General features: G+C 40.3%; 2 protein-coding genes across 4 annotated transcripts; both read left to right on the top strand.

Moving 5' to 3' along the window:
* Nucleotides 1-171: 171 nt before the first annotated feature.
* On the top strand, nt 172-9,310 carry LOC104040106 (fatty acyl-CoA hydrolase precursor, medium chain). Of its 2 annotated transcripts, XM_064459574.1 has the most exons (14): nt 172-278; nt 1,075-1,279; nt 2,022-2,166; nt 2,611-2,744; nt 3,113-3,266; nt 4,182-4,283; nt 5,194-5,298; nt 5,430-5,480; nt 5,973-6,113; nt 6,198-6,284; nt 7,278-7,425; nt 7,630-7,761; nt 8,075-8,147; nt 8,556-9,310. In XM_064459574.1, the coding sequence occupies exons 1-14, from the start codon at nt 206-208 to the stop codon at nt 8,728-8,730; spliced, it is 1,725 nt and encodes a 574-aa protein (XP_064315644.1). In that variant the 5' UTR covers nt 172-205; the 3' UTR covers nt 8,731-9,310. The 2 variants fall into 2 exon arrangements, with proteins under 2 accessions (XP_064315644.1, XP_009502392.1); XM_009504097.2 differs by lacking the exon at nt 5,430-5,480.
* A 4,276-nt stretch (nt 9,311-13,586) lies between these two features.
* Nucleotides 13,587-19,877, top strand: PDCD2L (programmed cell death 2 like). Of its 2 annotated transcripts, XM_064459575.1 has the most exons (7): nt 13,587-13,970; nt 14,096-14,259; nt 14,423-14,489; nt 15,550-15,953; nt 17,249-17,362; nt 19,040-19,188; nt 19,727-19,877. In XM_064459575.1, exons 1-7 carry the CDS (start codon nt 13,857-13,859, stop codon nt 19,855-19,857), a joined length of 1,143 nt encoding a protein of 380 aa, XP_064315645.1. In that variant the 5' UTR covers nt 13,587-13,856; the 3' UTR covers nt 19,858-19,877. The 2 variants fall into 2 exon arrangements, with proteins under 2 accessions (XP_064315645.1, XP_064315646.1); XM_064459576.1 differs by lacking the exon at nt 14,096-14,259 and having other exon boundaries at nt 13,588-13,970.
* The last annotated feature ends 1,136 nt before the right edge of the window (nt 19,878-21,013 follow it).

The raw sequence follows: 21,013 nt of genomic DNA, 5'->3' as shown, positions 1-21,013 counted from the left end.
AGGTCTCCCTGTTCCCACCTACAGCTGAGCTGCCCTGTACTCCCCACGGAGGAGTGGCTTATAGGCAGGACAGTTGCTCTGGCTGCCCACAGCTAGGTTGGCTCACAGCTCAAGTATTGCTTTTCCTAATCGGTATTTGCCTTGCGTAAGAGTTGTACTTAACAGAGTATATAAGGCAACGGTAAATATGTGACTAGCTTGCAAAATGGCAACTGGAAAGGACACATCGCTGCTGTCCATGATTCTCACTGTCGGGGTCACCGTGCTTGTAGCTACTGGTAAGCTTCAGAAGGGTTTTTACCTATTGCCTTCTGTAAGGAAATAGAGCATGCGTGCAGCTTGCTCACCTAGGGGAACCCCAGCTTTACTGAGGGAGCTGGGCACCCAGCCTTGCTGCATAGAAATTAAATCTGAATAGCAAATAGTTCTTAATTTCTTTTTGTGATCTGTTTTCAGTCATTCATCTTATTTGCCTTTTTTTCTTTTTTTTTTCTTTTTACAAATAGAGAAATCCAATTACTGTCCCAAAACCTTGTCTGCTGAGGCAGAGCAGACCACTGTACCACATTTGTAATTTGGTATTGAGAACTTTCACACTGACCTTAAAATGAATCATACCTAAATGTTAACAGCATTTGTATATGCCAGACTATTTTCAGGTATTTTGTAGGTTTTTTCTTTTGGCTGTACATACCATCGAGGGTCTGGAATATATTTTGTGTATTCACAGATCTTTTCTTAAAAAGGAAATACCTTTTCTTAACGAAAGCAATCCATTGGACTTTTAGCTAACAACCTGGATCAAAAAGGATTAAGATCTATATGCAATTACTGATGTGTGTGGATAGTAAGTCAATACATATGATATACCCGAGGGACCGTATATGTACAAACCAATCAGAATGAAGGCCGAAATAATGTCAGCTATACTGATTAGAGTTTGTTGAAGCCTTATGTATGAAAATGAACTGTTTAAGCAAACAAAAGGTGTATATTTAAGTAGCTAAAGCTCTTAGAAATCTGGCAGTTACCAACAAATAGACAATTATGTGATTTTGTGCTCACATCCCCCAGGACAAAAAGCAGAGCAACCAGAAGTGGGGACCAAATATGGGAGAGTCCGAGGGTACCAATTCAAAGTAGATGCAGCTGAGAGGAGTGTAAATGTCTTTTTGGGACTTCCTTTTGCTAAGCCTCCAGTTGGACCACGGAGGTTTTCTGCACCCCAGTCACCTGAACCATGGAAGGGTGTCAGAGATGCCACCTCCTACCCACCAATGTAAGACAATGACAAGAAGATTAAAAATATTTTTAAAAATTTTGTATTATATGCAGTTCCAGGACACTGATGTATGGGGCAATCAAAAGCCACAAACATAAATCTCTTGGTGCCATCTCGTTACCACCTGCAATTGTTATGAATGTAATGAACGCATTTCTAAAGACATCTTTATAAGTTGCACTTTTTATTAAAAACTCTTATCTAATGGGCATCAGTGATGAAGTATTATGGACCAGCACTTTGCCAGCAATATTCTGTTTTGGGAGCATTTGGCCGTTACTTAGCAGTATTTATAAATTGCGTAGCTTTGGAGCAGAAACAGACAGAAGCTGAGGAAATGTTGGAATAAAATATCAGAACAAAAAATACCTACCACTACAATATAAAAACCTACTGAAGATGTAAAATAACTAATTTCCATTTTCACTGAAGCAATTTATAGCCATATGCATGTGCAGGGTTATTTCTGAATATTTTCAAACACACAAAATTATATCTGCACATCACTGTGTATTGCTGTAGGCTGTGGCTCCTTTTTACAGATCTTGTTAATGCCAGGTCAAAGGAAGAAAATATATTAAAAGTGAAAAAAATTTATGTTTTCTCTTGCCAACAATCTAGAAATGTACTGGAGATTGGGATCTGGGTTGCACTTTATTGTAGAAGTACAAAAATGCTACATTTCATGGCTTTGAGGTTTTAGTTATTTCTGTTGCTTGTTATTTTTCCATTTATTCAGGTGTCTGCAGGATAAAGTACAAGGGCAGTTTTTTTCCGACATTATTACTAATAGAAAAGAAAAAGTTCTTCTCCAGGTGTCTGAAGATTGCTTATACCTAAATGTGTACACACCCATTTCTACAGTAAAACAGGAGAAGCTGCCTGTAAGCAAAATAATAATAAAACCTCTAACAATATTTTACGGCAAACCTACAACCTGTACTATATGCACACTTACAGATGCAGTTTTGTGATGATGATCAAGTTACATGCTTTGCCCTGATAAATATTTGCTGAGGTTTAAAAGACACATAAAATCCTATTTTACAAATAAAAATTTATTGATCTTTTAGCTAGGTAATGTTTAATTTTCTCTAAATAATCTGTGAAAAGTCATGGGGCACTGGTATAATGTAAGCATTTAATAAAACCAGTGCCATTTTGTAAGACTGTAGGTGTGATATTCAAGAGATTTCTACCATTTGTGAAATGTAATCTGAAAGAGTCAGGACTGAAACAGCACAAAATATTACGTTTCAGTTTATATTTAGTTTTTATCACTGGGAGCTCTTACCTGTGCTGGGTTGTTTTTGGCTTTGTCTTCCCAGGTCTTTGTATGGATCCATGGAGGTGGATTAGTTTTTGGAGCAGCTTCATCATATGATGGTTCAGCATTAGCAGCCTTTGACAATGTGGTGGTTGTAACAATTCAGTACAGATTAGGTATTGTTGGATATTTTAGGTAAGATATTTTATCTCAGTTTTTGCTAAGGGGTTTCCAAAATTATGTGTGCAAAGCCTTTATGAAGAGATTCACATAATACTTGCTTATGCAAAGAAACTATATGTTTCTTAATCACATATGCAACAGTTGGGAACAATTTACAAGTCCCAAGTCAGCTTCCAAGCCTGTTCTTGTTTGACTGCTACTCTAATCTCAACTCTTTCTGAGCCATTTATTTTTCAGTTGTGTAGAGAAGCCCTGTGTAGAGAATGGCAGCTGATTTCTTATATCACAGATGGTATTTTTCTCTGCCATTTTTCTCTGCTATTTTTCTCTGCCTTTTTTCTTGCACTGAGCATTTAAGCAAATCTGTTCTTTCTCTGCAGCACTGGTGATAAGCATGCTCGAGGTAACTGGGGGTATTTGGATCAAGTAGCAGCTCTTCGGTGGATTCAGGAGAATATCATACATTTTGGAGGAGATCCAGGATCCATCACTATCGCTGGAGAGTCTGCAGGAGGAATCAGTGTTTCTGCTCTTGTAAGTTCAGAGTAATATTGAATTTTAATTGCTTAGGGAAAAAAACACCACCCACATTCATTTTTCGTACCCGCATGGAAACTCAGTGAGAGAAAAGGGATGGTTTTATAGTAAATTACACATCACCTTGGTCTATAATACAATGTGATAACAATACAGCTTCTGATTGATGATAATGTTCTTTTCATACCCAAATCTTGTAGTTCAGACCCAAAATGTTATTCCTCATCTACTAAATTAAATTCGTGAGGGACGGTGGGGGTGGGGGTTGGGGGGGTGTTTCTGCAGTGCCAGAAACCCCAAAATTTATCCTTGTAAGAAATGTCCTTTAAGAGGATGTATTGCCCATTTCCTATTTGCTTTGACAGTCACTTGTGCTAAGTAACCGAGGCAAACAGACGTGATAGCTGAACTAGACAAGCATTTTGTGACCCAGTGATGATGTAAAATTTTTACATCAACACTGAGCACATTGGCTAAGAGGTTCTTCTTCTCCAGTCTCTCATGATTTGGTACAGATCACACAGTAAAACCTGGGTTCAGTGATTCATGTGATGAAAATTCCTGTTCCCTAAGCTCCTGCCCTCTGGCCAATAGTTCTTTATTCCCCTTCTGCAGCACAGCCAGACGATCTTGGACGCAGTTATATTAGGTCCATATCTAGCTTGCAGTGTAGTTCCATAAAGCCTTGGAAGCAAGGTGCTATGGGAGGGGAAAAGGCATGAACTGCTTATCACTGATAGTGCTGACAAAACCCTTTGCATAGCTGGACTACGATTAGAGGCTACAGAATAACAGTCTTGACATTTGTTTCCAAAATGTTTTGAATGGCAATTCCTGATATTGAAATTCTAAGTCAGTGGTCAGAACATAATGCTTGTCATGCTTGTAATGCTTGTTCTTGCTTTTTTACAGGTCTTATCTCCCCTGGCAAAGGGCTTGTTCCATAAGGCCATTTCAGAAAGTGGTACTGCAGCCAGGGTTTTGTTCACTGACCAGCCTGAGAAGGAAGCACAAGTAGGTATTCTGTAGTAATTTTAATTATTTTTCCAGATGGTTTTGCGTACCTTGAACTGTTTATTCCAAAATGTAGAAACAGATTTTTTTCTTGTGAAACTACCACCACAGTCATTAAAGAGAGTATTACTGTGTGCAAATAATACAAGTTTAATGGTGCTTTGCTTTTCAAATACCCAAATATCCACATATGTCTAAGTGAAAGCAAAAGATGAAGGAAGCAAAGAGAAGGCAGGGAAGAAGTGTGAAATGTAAAGGAATACTAGAACATGTACTGTCTTCAAGAAAAGTTCAGCTGTGATTTTTGGTTGGAAAATGGCACCATTCTGAGTACTCTTCCCCTCCTGTTTGATGCCTGCTGTGTGCAGATAAAAAAGACTATTCAATTTGTTTATATTTGAAAAGAAGAGCTCACTTCAACCCTTTTTTTTTCCCAACTACAAGAAACAACTTCCAGGAACCTAGATTTGATAATTTGGGATATAGAAGAGGCAACATTATAATGAGCTCTGTCTCTCTCATGACAGCTGTTACTCCAACCAAAAAGACATCATCAAAGATGCTATAATGTGCTCTTTGTTACCATCTACATGGTTGTATTCTGACTGTGCATCACTTTAGCTCCTTTATGTCATCCTGCCCAGCATATTATTTACCAGAATGACTATCCTGGTCTATTTCTCTTTCAAAATATTTCAGAGGAGTATGTTTTGTCCTTCTGCACCGCCCACAGCGTGAAGGGTTATGAGGGCTTCCTATTCTCTACCTCTGCAGCTGGAACATGTCTAGCTTCAGTGATCCGTGTGCAGAAGTTTAGACCCTCCCCTGCTGGACTCTCAGGCTTGGTGGCATGTAGAACCTTCTATGGGAAGTATGTGAAAAAGTGAGTGTTTGTTTTTATTGATTGCAGAGAATTGCTACTGCCTCTGGCTGTGAAAAATCCAGTTCAGCTGCAGTAGTTGAATGCTTAAAAGAAAAAACAGAAGAAGAGATAGGACAGATAACACTAAAAATGGTAGGTGAGATTATACTTCTTGCACTTAAATGACATTTCAGATTCTGTCGTAATAGAGTATGCTATCTGTGTGTTTTAATATTAGGAAAAATTGAAGTGAATGTAACATCTGACTTTCTTGACCTTTTCAGGATTTGACAACACTGCAGCTATGCTATACCTCACCTGAAAAATGTGAACAGGTTACTTCCCTTTCATTCTGCATGGACTTTGAGCTACTTCTGTTTTGCTGTCATGTTCTACTAGGGGAAGGAAAAGGCTGTATGAAATATAACAGTTTATCCTGGAGAGCTTAAAAATGAATCAATATAATATATTATGTCCGACTTGAAATTTCTTATCGCAGTGCTTGCTTCCATGTTCCTTTGGAGTTTCAACACAGAAGTTAGTTTTTCCACTACTGCTCCACACATCCATAATAGGATTGCACTAAGAAGAGATGTAAATTGGACATCATCACCTATGTTTCACAAACATTAAAAATATAATGCTAATATTCACAGAATCTTCTTCCTAGTGCAGAAAATCTGTCAGAGAAAATTTAGAGATTACTTCTTGTATTTTCACTTGGCACTTAATTTGTTTTGCTTTGGAACTACAGTAAAAATCTGAATTTTTTTTCTAGAAGCAAAACTTGTATATTAATGAAGCTTTGTTTCTTTTTTCCCCTCCAGCCTCTCCCGTTCATCAGTGCATCTGTAGATGGTGTATTTTTTCCAAAGAGTCCCAGGCAATTACTATCTGAAAAAATGATCAATGCAGTCCCATATATAATAGGAGTAAATAACTGTGAATTTGGATGGGTACTTCCTATGGTAAGACACTTACGACATTGGTATTTATATATTTTTTTGTTAATATAAGATTTTCTAATAAGTATGATTCTCCGTGTCATGCAGACAATGAAATTTCCTGCTTATACAGATGGTCTGGATGAAGATGTTGCACGACAAATTTTACAGAGCTCCTTAGCATTATCACTTAAGGTAGGAGTTGACTTTCAGAGTAATCCAGGGCTGCTTCTTCACTGGTCTATATTTGTACTCCTGGAGGGGTAAACTTTGTTCTGTTTGACAGCTTCCTGGCATGGGGCAGCGATGGGCAGCAGACATGGTGTATTCCTGTTGCCACTAGATATTGAAAATAGACTTTACATTTCTATCCTAAATTCCCCTCTTTTTTAAAAGGAGTTCTGTGGAAATCCAGGAGTGATTCAGGTACCTAAACATAGATCTCTCATGACATTTTGGAAACCCTAGGTTATCCAAGACACGCATGGTACCAGCAGGTATGACACAAGACCTATAGAACACACCATTCTGAAGCAGTAGCTGGAGACTTAAAAAGGATAACCTGAGATGTTTAAAATGGCAATGAGAAACCTCATTTAGGTATCTTGAGTTTTTGCTTCCCTGTAATTTACAAACCTCTTAGCCTTCTGGTTCCTTTGTGCTCTTCTGAAACTACTAAATGTAGAAAAATGCAGATTAATAGGTAAGAATTAAGGACACTATAAACATGGTCAGTACTTGCAATGGATCATTCAGTGTCACAGGCATCCATCATGAACTTGGAAAGGCAGAGCCCAGGCTCGTTCTGAGAGAGAGTAAATTATGGCCACCTACAACAACAAATCAATTTTATGAAATCCAACAGGATTTCTTTTCTCTTATGAGGGCTATTTCCACAGAAGGGAGAACAGACTACCATATCTATTTATCAGCATCACTGACTGATGTTTGTCTAAAGATGTGTGATCTTCAGATCTTGCAAACTTCTCTTCCCTGAGAACATCTATAATCGGTAGCTGTGTAACTCCCAATTCTGAGCTCTGAGCCACACTGGCACAGCTGAGGATTTTCTCTGAAAGAAGGTAGTGTTTGGGGTTTGGCCAGAGATGTGCAGATGGCACACTCAGTGCTGTTACTCTTTATAATATTCATCATCGTTATAAGACGTATTTTTGTGGTTCATTTCAGGGTGTTACTTCTGAAGTTGTTGATCAAGTGTTCAATGAATACACAGGGAATGCAGGAAACCGTGCTCAGGTGCGAGATGGCCTTCTTGATGCAATAGGAGACCTTTTTTTTGTTCTTTCAGCCATTGAAGTGGCTAGATACCATAGAGGTAAGTCTCTAATTCAGCACCTATTGGAGGAAATGTAGAATTCCATCCTGGGCTGTGTTTATGGACAGTATGCATTGCACTTTTTATCCAAAGAACTGATAGTGTTTTCATTTTACCAAAATAGCTTGTAATGAAAGTTTATCATCTTTGGTGGCAGGTATTTTCAACTTTCAAACTAACATTCTTCTGTATATTTTCCACTAGATGCTGGCAACCCAGTCTATTTTTATGAATTTCAACACCGACCAAGTTCAGCGACGGGTGTTGTACCAGAGTTTGTAAAAGCAGATCATACAGATGAGATTGCCTTTGTCTTTGGAAAGCCATTCTTAGCCGGTGATGTATCCATGCTTACTAAAGTATTCCTTTTAAAACATTATTATTACTAATTTTACTTACTGGAGGGCTTTTGGAATAGACTTTCTCTCTTAAGAACACTGAAATCAACGTAAGCACTTTCTGTCTTTAGTGGTAGCTACTTTTCATTAAATCATTCATCTGCAGTTCTCTCCCAGAGCTTTGCTCAGGTGACGCTCCCATAGCTCAGACTAACAAGTAAAGCTGATTACAGTCTCTTGGAATTGACAAAGCTGCATTTTTTTTTGATCATTTAGTTTTTAATGTTGCCATTTCATCTCTCACTTTGCAGGGTCGGCTACAGAAGAAGAAAATAAACTTAGCAGAACCGTTATGAGATACTGGACTAACTTTGCTAGAAATGGGTGAGAATTATAATGCTAATTACAGCTCAAGTTTCATCTGTGCTGCTGAAACACTTAAATGGTGGTTCCTACAAATTTGGCAGAATTTAAGATAAATATTGAAGCATATTATTTTTATTCTTAATCACTGCAAGAAAAACTTTTAAATGAACCTGCAGACCAAAAAAAGAAAAAAAATCCAAGAGCTTTTACTCCATCTGCAATGGAGTTTTAGATCCAAAAGTAATGGCAGTTATTAAATGTTTGCCATTCCACTGATGAGTATTTTCATAATAACATCCAAGTATTCAGGTACTAGACTCACACAATATGAGCTTGTGTTTGTTTTCTGCAATGGTCTCAGCCTGAGCAGTCAGAACACAATTGATTGGCAAATGGAAAGATAACTTTTCATTATATTATTTCCAGAAATCCCAACGGAGAAGACTTGGTCCATTGGCCTCAGTATGATCTGGATGAAAGATACCTGGAGATAGGCCTACTGCAAAAGGCAGCAAAAAAATTGAAAGAACGCAAAATGGAGTTTTGGACACAGCTCACAAAACAAATGATGAATGAAAGGAGAGAACACACAGATTTATAAGAATTGTGGAGGGTATAGTTTGCTTTTAAAACCTAAAGTAAAGTCAAACAAAATTAGTTTCTTAGGATGCAGAGTTTAATATCACCTTCTAAATCACTATTATGTTATCTGTTGCCATGATCACAGTGAAAGGAGAGAATCAAGGGAAATTTGGAATGTCTGTAGGACTAAAAATCACTATGTAATGAGGCAAGCAGAAAAAAACCACAATCTTTCAGGCTCCAAGACCATGGTATCTACTCAGTGGATATGAAAAGTGAATAATGCTCCTGTGAGAAGGGAGAATATGGGGAAAATTGGAAAATATATTGAAATCTGTAAGAAATTATCTATACAGACTATAAGTGTCAGAATATGTTATCTGCTTATTCCCCTCTTCGTTCAGAAGAGAATGATCAGCTGTCATTCTTACAGCCTCTTTCCACTTTCTTTAATTAGAAATAGCTTGTAGGGAGCAGAGCATCCATCAAAAAACACCTCTGAGATGGGCTTGATATATCACAAATGAGGGCAGAAAATCTCTACATGTTTTATTGTTTTGTAAACTGTGATAAATAAATGTTGCTTTTGATTTTTTTTTGGAACTTCCTTTTCTTTCTTAACTGATATAGGCTAATTCCAAGAAGTTAAATCACACCCAAGAAGCTGGAAATGTGCCCAGTTTCTTTCTTCAAACTAAAGGGTTTCAGATATGAATTTTCCAGCTTTCTTTGCAGGACCTGAGTCTCAAGGCTCTAGGGTTTTCACAGACTGTTCTGTGGTGTGACTGACTGTTCTTCAGCCCTTCCTGGCAAAGAATTCACAATTCACTGGCTGGAGGGAGGAAGTATTGCTGGCAGGACAGACACCCTCTGAGACAGAGGGGAGAGCAAAGTATGATGTTGGTCACTGCATGTTGTTAGCTCAACATTGTCCATGGGCCCACAAAGGGAAGACCTGCTGATCTGAAAAGCATGCACCCCCAGCCTTCCTCCTTTCAGGGGCACTAGCAGCTGTGACCACATTTTTGGCATATCTGGAATGGATCAGGGCATACAAGTAGTGGAGTGGCTTTTTTGCAAAGTTCCATGAATAGCAAGATGTGCTTGCCAGGCACAAAGGAACACACAACATAAGCATCCAAGAATCTATAAGAACTTTACTCATAACAATAAACAAACAGCAATAAATCAGCTCTAACTGGTGTTGAGCTCACCCTCTCACCTCCCCCAGCATCCCACAGTCTATGGCTAGTCTTCCTGGGAGGGGCTGTCACAGTGACACAATGGCAGCCCACGTTCCTGCCTGCAGGTGTTGATTTCTTGAGGATGTCGTCTTCTTCCTCCTCACCTCTGGGTTCATGGGGGCTTGCTTTTACACATCAGTGGACCTTGAGCAGTGTGATCTACACTGAGCCTCTGCCTGCCTATCATCTTTTGTGCATTTTTTCCATAACTTGCAAAAAATACTAGTCATTACCATTACTTGTAAAAAGCCATCATTAAGTAAGAGCTAATTGCAGAAACAGTATTCAACCCTACTGCTAGTTCTGTGACGTATTTCTTAATGTGGCATACGGAGCACACTGGACATTTTATTTCTTCCCCTGTTTTGATCTGAAGTAGCCTTTAGGTCCGTAACTGGTTTGTTGAATTAGTGTTTCTGTCCTTGTAGGTTCACAAAAATCATTACCTTGAACAAGACAGAAAAAATCCCATGTGTTTGTGAATGCAAAATCATAGGTATAACTGCTGTGGAAAAGTGAGGCCCGTTATTTTATTAGGCACATATGACACCAAAGTAGTTTCTGACTGTGTGAGAAGAAGTGTTCTGTCCATCTGCCTACTTTAAAACCCCAAATATAAGGAATGGTATGCTTTCAAACAGTTAAGAAAGGGATAATACTAGGGCGACAACATACCAGTTGCCTTTAAGTAGCAGATTCCTACATTATGCTCTAAACCACGTTTTATTTTGTATCTTTAGTATTAATGGTCATTTGGTACAGATGCCCAGTTTGGCTTAAGGTAACAGTCCATATACATTAAATATAAATGTATGCACAGTGCACCTGTATTTGAAGAAATCCTTAGCAGTGTATTTAGTTGATAATATTCAGCAAGAATATTATCAATATTATCAAGAATATTATGCTGCTGTTGCTCTGGTTTTCACATTCTGACAATAGAACACTTAATCTTTTTTAAAAATGTATTAATTATACATAATTTCCTTAATTGCCTTTCTAAGCTGATGGCCAAGTATGTTTGTTGTATGCCACTCCTGCTTCTCAGGTCACCTCTCCTCTGGCAAAGGATTTGTTCCACAGAGATAACTCAGAGAGTGGAGTTGTAGACGGACCATGATAACTGACCCTGAAAAACAAGCTAAAGTAAGTAAAGTAAATGTATATTGTTCCACATGTTAGCATTTTAATGATATTCAATATTATTACTGACCTTTTAATATTGTATCTTTCTACACGTTGATGCTCCCTATGAAAAAATCCATTTGCGCACCCATTTATGGTACTGCTTTGTTCAAAATTGTAAATAATCAGTATTGTGCATGCTTTTGTAACTTATTTATGTCACAGCTTCTACAGGAAACATGACTCTGGTCTTCAGCTGTGATGGAAGGAATTGGGAGTTCTAAAAAATTCCTTAGCATTCCCAGCACAGTGTAGCTGATGACTGTTCACTGTGACTCAGTTGCTAAAGAAAGTACTGCCCATGGAGGAGTAAGCAGCATAGTTAATAGAAAAAAATTGTCTGTCTTTTGTTACACTGATTGCAGAGATTTGCAACTACACTGGCTGTGAAAAACCTGATGCAGCTGCAGTGGGTCAGCGCTTAAAAGAACAAACGGCAAAAGAGATTGTAAACATAACTCTGAAAATGGTAGCTAGTGCTGTTCTCTGTTTTATAAGACAGAATAAATCCTTCTCTAAGACTAAGATAACTTGAAGCAAAAACATTGTACGACACTTGCTTGGCTTTTGCAGGACTTCACAGCAGTGCACTTGAAGAATAATACTGCACCTGAAGAATCTGAACAGGAACATTCCCTGCCCTCCTTGTGGTCTGTTCCTGTGTTTCAGGGTAGAAGTCCATTCAGCACAGGAATGTAAACAATTAATGCTTTTTTTTTTTCCCCTGGGAACGGCTATGAAGCAGGCAGGCTCACAAATACCAGGCAGGAGAGTTAAAATTGCAAAAATGGAACTGGCCAGCTTTGTGCAGTTCTTTGTGTCATCAGCAAGGCACTTCATAGCAGCTGGCTGATTTTTTAATACAGGGTGCAAGAAGGTAGGACTGCATGTTGGAGGAAGTAATACAGCAACGTTTCTAGGAAGTGCAGTCACTGAGAAAACTCTTCTTTTTGCAAAACTGACCTTTTGTTTGTAGCTGTTTTATCTGTTGCCATAACCAGTTTTTCTGTATCACTGTGCTGGCTTGTCAGTTCTTCTGCAATGTTACCATGTAACCTTATTGTGACCCTGCCACTCATCCAACCCTAAGAAAACAGAGTTAGAGACTGGTTAACAAGTCACTCTGTCCTGAGCATTAAGTATTAAACTCTTGTGTGGTACTAAAATTACATAAGAGGAACTCAGTACGAAGGCTGAAACTCAGTTACCTTTGACATTATACATTAAAACTAAAAACAGGTTACTTGGGTGTGACAGCTGAAGACAACCGAATTTTCTTTCCAAGCAAAACCGATATGTAAATAACAAAATGATACTTTTTTTTCTCCATCATTCTCTTTATTGATGCAGTTGTGAACAATATATTTTTCCGTAAAAGCCCATCACTGCTACTAACTAAAAAAAGGATCAGTGCAGCCCTGTACATAATAGGAGTAACAGTTTGGATTTCTGCTTTCAAATGTAAGATGCATATATTGCCTTTTATTTATATGTTTATTTATTAACTATTCAGGAGCATAGGACCTCACAGAAAACATTCTTTTTACTCTGCAGGTGCTGAAATATCCTCCTTTTGCAAAAAGATTGGACAAAAATGTAGCATTCGAGCATTAAAGAGCACAAAGACTTTCACAGTAAGAGGCAATTTAATGTGCTAATTGACTTTTATCTAGTGAGGGTTGGTGCCTCAGACCTGCACTAGTCCCTGCTTTGTTTCCCCCTTCATTTTCTTGGATAGACACTGCAGCAGAATTCCCCCTGTGTACTGTGATGTCCTTGAACTAAGTGCCAGATGCAGGGGGGCATTAGGTTGCAGTTGAGGCTCTGCAGAGGGTCCATCTGTTCAGGGTCCCTGAGACTGGTTCCCAAGCCCCAGGAGACGCTGCATGTACCTGAGGAGAACAACCTATCCCAGAATGGAATGGAGCAATGACCTTGAGATGATTCTGTGAAAACTCGCAATCAGATTATTCAAATTTTGTTTTCTTTATGCAAGTGATTCCCACATACAGAAAAGAACAGGCATTGCTGACTGGTAGGACCTGAGCAGGTCTCCATGTAATTCCCCTCTTGCTTCCCAGTGGAGCTTTAAGAAGTAACACTGAGTTTTAATTGCTTGTTTTATTGGTCTATTAGGCAAATTTATGAATTTCAGTATCAACCACGTTCACCTAAATGTTTGAAACCAAGCTTTGTAAAAGCAGAACATTCAGGTGACATTGGCTTTGTACTTGGCAAGCCCTTCTTAGCAGGCATGTGGGTTTGCTCGTCATTTGTACCCGAGCGCTGTTAAGGTGAAAACATAAGATTAGAAATGTCAGTGTTCGTGCAGAGCACGGGACTGGTGCTCTTCCAGGACCTCCTTTATCTGGAGTTAGCGCCGGTGTGCGCGCTCGCGCGGGGTTCTGTGACATCGGGTGACGCCCCACAGAAGCAGGGAGGCACCCAAGGGCAGCCCGTCACCCCCCCCGCCGCCGCAGCCCCCCGCCCCGCGGGCAGCGCCGCAGGCGACGGATTTAAACCCAGCACAACCGCGACCGAGCGCTGGCCTAGCTTTGCTCGGAAAGGGGGTGCCGCCGTCCGCCCCGCCTCGCGGGAGGTCGGATCACCCCCAGTTCCACGGGGAGCCGCCTCTCCGCCGCCGGCGGGCCCGAGCGATGCGGCGGGGCGTGTCCGCCGGCGGCCGCCGTAGGGAGGCGGGCGGGACGGCGCTGCTATGGCGGCCAGGCCGCCGGTGCTGCTGGGTCTGCGTGATGCCGCCATGCTGGGGCCGTGCCGGGGCGCCGGGCAGGGCCCCGCCTGGGCCACCAACAAGCTGGGCGGCTCCGCGGTAGGGCCGGGGGCGGAGGGGGGGCTGGCGGTGGGGCGGGGCCCTGCTCGGCGGGGGCGCGCAGGCCGGCGGCCGGCCGAGGCCCGGGAGCGCACCCAGCCGTGCCCGTGCTGTTGGTATTTCAGGACTGGGTGCCCTCTGTGCGCCCCGGCTGTCCCTGCTGCGGGGTGTGCGGGGGCGCGCTGGCGCACCTGGTGCAGGTGTACTGCCCGCTGGAGGGGGCCCCCGCCCACCGCATCGCCAACGTCTTCGCCTGTGCCGGGAGGGGGTGCTGGGGAGCGCCCCGCAGGTGAGGGGGTTCTGGGGAGCGCCCCGCAGGTGGGGGTGGGCGCCCCACAGGTGAGGGGGGCCGCGGGCAGGGCTCCACTGATGCCGCCCATAAATGCCGGTTCGGCTCTGGCTGGCTGGCCCTTACGTGTCTTGTCTGTCTGTATTTCCACGGGCTGTTACAGCTGGAAGGTGCTGCGCTCCCAGTATTTGCAGACACGAGAGGAAACGCGAGATTCCGGCGTGAAGCAGGTATAACAAACTGCCTGCTTGGGTTCTGGCATTGGTTTCAATGTGGCGTATGGAGCGCAGTACTGAGGAGGTTTTGAAATGAAAATGCAGCTGAGTAGGATGAGTTTCATGCTTTTATACGCTTGTTTAAGCAACCATAGCCTTTCCTAAGAAGCAGTGGTGTATGCTAGTTTTGAGTCATACATGTGGTCACGTGGAGAAGTCATGGAATTCCTGACACTGTGAATACTACATGTTATTTACTAGAAGATTAACTTCTTGTTTGTCATCAATGTTAGCTTTGTCTTAAAGTGGGTATCACAGTCCAACTGTATGGTCAAAACTGATGTTAAATACTTTAATTACTTAAGCTACCTAAACATTATTTTTCAACTCTAAATGATTGTGCTGTACTGTTTAGGGTTGGAGCTTTAAGACATTTTCTTTATTTTCTAATATAAGTAGATTTTTAAAATTTTATCAGTTTTAATTAGTGTGACTCAATTACTGTTAATATACAGGTAATTTTGGCTTAAGACTGAAAAAGGAGGATGGCTGTCAAACTAGTGATGATAGGCAGAAAGTGGCTATTCAGCTGGTGCATTTGCAATATGAAATTTTGGTCTGTGGTAAATGATCTTATACTCTGACAAAATGATGGTATTATTATTGTCGTTATTATTTTGCCCCATATTCTGCCCTTTGAGCTTTCCTGTGGTGCAGTAACCATGCTTCAGATAAATGTACCCAAACTAGCTGTCAGTGGTCGTGCCAGCAGCCAAGGTACAGCAACATGGTGTACAAAGGCCATTCAAAAAGCCAATGAGTTCTTGTTTGTGAGGATTTTTTGTTTTGCTGTAACTGTGCTGCTGTGAAAAAGAAATGTGGGTATAGTAGTAACTACCCCGTGAGGAAAAAAGGCAAAATAACACTAAGCATTAGGTTAGGGTTTTAGTTTTCTCATCAGTTACGAAACTGCATTTGAAGTGTATTAGGGTGATTATTATGTATTAGGGTGAAGTGTATTAGGTGATCTTGACAACGTTCTCTGTTTGTTTGTTTTTTGCTTTTTTCTTCTCAGAAGCAAGAATTGAACTTTGCTGCAAAGGATTGGTGTGATGAAGCAGATGACTGGGGAGCCTGTGATGGAGCAGAATCTCCTTCGTGTGCCTCCCTGCAAATGCTTGGCTTAAACGAAGTGATGAGCAGCATCTTGTCCAGCGAGGTGGAGTGTGCATCCCAGTTCCAACAGCTTCACTTGTCTGAAGTTACGGATGGGTCAGGTTCCCAGAATACACATCCTTCAGTCAGCGAGGGAATGGTAACAGCAACGTCTGGTTCAGCTCCTGTGTTCCAGCCCTTCTACATCAGTGTGGTGGATGAGGAAGACTGCACTGGTTTTCTTGATACAGATCATGCAGATAAGCTATTGAAGGAGTATCAGCAGAGAGAAGGTGTTGATTTGGAACAGTTGATGTCAGAAAGGTGAGAACAGGTCTGGATTTCATGCTGAAATTGAAGGGATTACGTAGTTTCCTGTATGGTGGCTGATAATCTAAATGTGACTCTCACTAAATCTGAATGGTTTTTGTTTAAAACTGGGGCCTTGTCATGGTTTAACCCCAGTTGGCAACTAAGTACCACACAGGAGCTCATTCACACCCCCCTGCAGCCAGTGGGATGGGGGAGAGAATGGGGGAAAGGAAAGAAAAAGCCGTGGGTTGAGATAAAGACAGTTTAATAGGACAGCGAAGGAAGAGAAAAGAATATTACTAGTAATAGTAATAATGATGATAAAAGAATACACAAAACAAGTGATGCACAATGCAAGGTCCTGTCAAATTTTGAGTTATTCAGAGGTGCATCTATTTCTGAGTGAGCCAGCCGTTGGAGTGTCCTTGGGCTCCAGGTAGAGCAGTGGACTGTCAATCACTGAAACCAGCCATGTGGTTTAAACAATATCTTAGCTAAATGGCATGAGTTTGTATTGTGACATTTGGCTTTTCTTTTCTTTACAAGGCTAAAGTTTTTCTTATATTCCAATTGCATTTCTAAGAGTTTAATTTCATAAGGATTTTGACTAGAGACTGTGGTGACGGTAAGACTCCCAAAGATTTATTTTGTAAAGGTTGTCTGAAAAAAACAGTTTTTGAACATAGTTATTGAAGATATTTTCAGTATTATTCAGTATTATTTCAGTATTAACTTAGGTGATCACAGTGAGCACTTACAGCCAGACCATTTCTTTTGGTTATATTAATATGTTCAGTGACTTTTCCTGAATTGTGGACAACATTGAATTTTTTCAAAACTAAAGCTACTGTCAGTTGTGGAATCTGCATAGAATGCTTTTTAGTAGTGGTGTTCCTGTTTTGCTGACTGTTATAGAATCATGGAATTTTAATTATACTTAACGCAAAATTTAAAAAGACAGCATCGTAATTTAAGAACTAGAAAAACTAAGAAGTTGCTAAAGGAGTGATTTTTTTTTTTTTTTTAAAGGAATAAGCAGGTGTCTGGTGGATTTGAATCTTATGTGGTAGTTTAAAATACTGTTAGTAATTCTAAGCTACCAGAAACTGAAGAACTAGAACCAAAATGTTCACTTGCAACCCCTAACAGGAATTGTCTCTTAATTGAACATGGGTTATGTTCGTTTCTTTTTTAGTGTACTTAGTATAATTTAATGTAAATGTATAGTAACCATTGTTTATTTAAAGCATGTGTGTTGTACTGAAAACCTTACTGGAAATTTTGTTTCTTTTCTTGTTTTCTTACAGTTTTGCAGGTGAAGGTGATAATGAAAAATATGAGAAGAGTGAAGTCAAAAGCAGGGACCACACATTCCATAAATTTATGAAAAGAATATCTGTGTGTCCTGAACAGATTCTAAGGTATGTTGATCATCTGGTTGTAACGGGGAGATACAGAGCATAGACATGGATTATTAGTACATCAAAATAAACCTTTTCGTTGGAAATAGGTCTATATTTTTGTTTCTTAATTAAAAAAAAATATTGCCAAGAGGGCTGTTACCATGCCTGTGTAGCCAGACTTAAGTCCCTGGTTGGGCTTTTTTATACAAAGCGTAAGTAGATAAGAAGCAAAGCAGGATCAGAGACCCCAGATCTGGCTATGGGAGACTGTCTTCGACATAAGACCTTCAACATAAGATGAGAACAGATCCAGACTTGTGTTTGGAGACTCGCAGAAAGCCAAGCGTAGAGGTTTTCAAGAGCCAGTTTTAAGGTGGAAGTATAATACAGAGTGGTATGCTGTTGTAATAGATTTCCAAGGCTATCTGCTCCTCTGAAATTTAGTAATCTTATTGTAATTGCTTATGTCTCAGTTATGAGATCTTACTGAAGTAAGAAATAACTCATTTTAAAGCCTGAGTTGTTTTGCAGCTTATTGTGATTACCCCTCGGGACTCTGCAGTCTTCAGTTCTTGGCAATCTGTTGCTTTTCCTAGAACGAAACCAGATTCCACGTCAGAGCAGCTACTTTCCCCAAAAAGGAGTTCACTCTGAATGAAATTGTAACAGAGATTTCAAATCACAAATCATTCATAGTAGCAGATAAAACACATGGTTTTCACGGATCACACCAAGTGTTAGTTTTCAACTTCTTTGTTCCAGAAGAGTCCAACGCAGCCTGTCTGGTCAAGCTGTCTCAGTGTAGTGACAGGACCTTTGTTTATCAAGTTTCCAGAACCAGGTGGAACTAACTGGCACCTTATTGACAAGGAGGTAAAGTTTGAGGGGCTGGTCACACAGATAAGAAACATTAGAAACTTTCACTAATTATGTATCAAAGATTATACAAAAAATGCACTAACGCTGAGTGCCAGTCACATTTTCAGACAACTTTTTTCACTGGATCTGCCAGTTTGCAGTATTACACTCTTTGAATTTTCCATTCTTCTAAAACATCACCTCCCCTGATCCCTATGAGTGTCACTAGTTATAATCTTTACATAGCCCTCCCTTTCCCCTTCGAGGGTATTGTGAGTATGCCTGTTAGACCCCCATTTCTCCTGGGCTGCCAGATCTCTGCTGAGCTCTCGGCACAGCACAGAATCCCCTGCTTGGCATTCAGTGGAAACCATCTTCAGTCTTGGTTCCCTGTTAGCTGTGGAGCTGTGACAGCTCTTATGAATAAAACATCACTTCTGTGGCACAACTGCAGTGGTTTTGAGACCTGTGTTGAATATCTTTAACTACCACCGGTTAGGATTCAATTTTTCAGGAAAGTGTAGTTTGCTTAATTAAATGAGTCGGGTACAGCATATTTTGGAGGTGAGGTGTCAGTTCAAAGCATTTGTCTCCTTTAAATCTTTCCTTAAGGCTTTCCAAGTGTTAATCTTTCAAGTATTTCCCTATCCCCATGTCTATTCTTTGTCTAATGACTCATCTGAAGCTTAGCCAGCAATTCTGGTTCATAACAATGTTTTTCACTTCAAGCAAGTTCTGAGGTTTCAGAAAATCCTGAACACTGTTGCTGATATTTAAGTTTTCATATGAAATTTAGATTTTTTTTTTTTAAATTACTTTTTTCCTTTCCTCTTCTAGATACTCTTGGGGTGGCCAGCCTTTATTCATAACATGTCCTCCAGCCAACATTAACAAAGGTATTCCAGCCTGCAGTAACTGTGGAAGCAACAGAATATTTGAATTTCAACTCATGCCAGCGTTGGTCAGCATGCTCCAGAGCGATTCAGGTGCTGACCTTTGACTTAGCTAAATGAATAATAGAAACGGTCGCTGTCTTGGTGAAGTTTAGTGAACTGCAATTTGGATTGTTTCTTGCTAACCACACACACTGATGTGCTTAACTACAGGGATTGTCTTATGCAGAGTCCAATCTTGTTTTCGTTATAGATTTCACTAAGCAAAACATGTAACTCTGGTTTATGGAGACTCTATGATTGCGACTTCATTTGCTCACTAGTGAACTTCAACAGCAATATAGATGATTCCATTACCTTGGGAGTAATTTGTCTTCATTACCTCTTAAATGAGACCTTGGAAAATAATAAATATTGCCAGATAAGATTGCAGGCACATAGAAGGTCACTGAAAATTCTGTCTCACTTGCTTTAAAATCTTTCAAATTAGAAAATGCTATGTAAATAGGAGACTGAGTATGAAAAATATTTTCTGAATAAGCGAAGACTGAAGTATAGCAATAAGCAACAGCCCCCGATTATGTCATTTTTCATACCTTTACTTTACATACCTTTATTGCTTTGTTTTTAGATCTGTCAGTGGAATTTGGAACTGCTATAGTGTACACATGTGAGAGAAGCTGTTGGCCAACAAATCACCAAACCCCTCTTGAAGAATTTATTTTTGTACAAGAAGACCCAGATCAGCAATTATTTAAATAAATTGTATTTCTTCATACAAATGGAAGGTCTGCTGGGTTTGTTTTTTTTACTACAGGTAAAAGTGTGTAATTATGCAACAGAATTTTCCTCAGGTGTGGTGAAAAATTAGATTCATTTGGTGACCCTATACTCATTTCCAAGAAGAACTGATAGAAGTATATATTAGCATGCCTTTAAAATGTGGTGAATGCAAACTTGCATACTTTGGTTACGCATGGAAATTTAAATGTAGAGATTATTTCATGATTCTAATTGCACTTAACATTTGGGGAGGAAAGTAAAAAAGAAAGGTTGGTTGTTGCAGTTAGTTATACTGCTAGCATTCATCAGCTGAGCAGGATCCAGGTTTTAGAAACTATTAGCAGTGAGGAACTTGACATAAGCTTGATTTAAAAAAAACCAGATCTTGTTTAACTTTGTTTTAACCACAGATTGGAAATTCAGTGGGCAGTGGCTGAAAGGGCCTTGCTGCCACTACAGTCTTCATACAATGAAGCTTCTCCGTGTGTTTTTTCCGATGAAGGATAAGTTACATTTGCATGGCTAAATGAACTCTGATGGTCACATTGCTTTGGATGGGGAAAAGGTGGAGGCTTTTGTTAGTGCTCTCATTCTTGCAGGTGCAGAATGATGGGGCAGGTGCAGCACCACCTTGTTGCGAGTCTGGTACTCACAGGCTGATTGTGCTGGTGTAGAACAGTCTATGCTTTTCTGTGGAGTTCCCTGTTGGTTTTGGCTAAATTGCAGTAATTTGATTGACTTAATAGTGGAGTAATTTAAGTAAGTGTCCTTAAAACTCTTTGTAGAGGTTTAATGCTCAACATAAATAATGCACTAGAAGTGGGGGTTTAAAAGAAAAAAAAAAAAAAAGGATGGGGGAGGCTAAAATGATGGAACATGTTTGCAAAACTAACTTTTTTTTTTTAAGGAAGAATTGTAGTTTACCACGTCAGCTTCTAGAGGTGAGTCAGTTAACTTAGGCTAACATACACAAAAAGCTTCTGTTACGCTCCAAACACGGGCGGTGCCCTACGGGTGCTAGGCCGGCTCTCCGCTCTTCTGGGGCGGGTCGCACGGAGCGCGCAGTTTGTGCGCCGAGACCCGGCTGTAGCAGACAGGCGAGGGCCGCCTTTCCGGCGGGCCCGGGCGTCCCCTG

The sequence above is a fragment of the Phalacrocorax carbo genome, chromosome 8 (assembly GCF_963921805.1).
Source record: "Phalacrocorax carbo chromosome 8, bPhaCar2.1, whole genome shotgun sequence".
In the NCBI taxonomy this organism is placed as follows: Eukaryota; Metazoa; Chordata; class Aves; order Suliformes; family Phalacrocoracidae; genus Phalacrocorax; species Phalacrocorax carbo.
This window is presented reverse-complemented; position numbering and strand designations above follow the sequence as displayed.

Bases quoted from the DNA above. Each gene is read 5' to 3' on its own strand.
- LOC104040106 (XM_064459574.1), top strand. From the start codon at position 206: ATGGCAACTGGAAAGGACACATCGCTGCTGTCCATGATTCTCACTGTC. The intron at 1,280-2,021 runs GTAAGACAATGA...CCATTTATTCAG, and splicing joins GCCACCTCCTACCCACCAAT to GTGTCTGCAGGATAAAGTAC. The intron at 2,167-2,610 runs GTAAGCAAAATA...TTGTCTTCCCAG, and splicing joins TAAAACAGGAGAAGCTGCCT to GTCTTTGTATGGATCCATGG.
- PDCD2L (XM_064459575.1), top strand. From the start codon at position 13,857: ATGGCGGCCAGGCCGCCGGTGCTGCTGGGTCTGCGTGATGCCGCCATG. The intron at 17,363-19,039 runs GTATGTTGATCA...TTCCTCTTCTAG, and splicing joins TGTCCTGAACAGATTCTAAG to ATACTCTTGGGGTGGCCAGC. The intron at 19,189-19,726 runs GTGCTGACCTTT...CTTTGTTTTTAG, and splicing joins CATGCTCCAGAGCGATTCAG to ATCTGTCAGTGGAATTTGGA.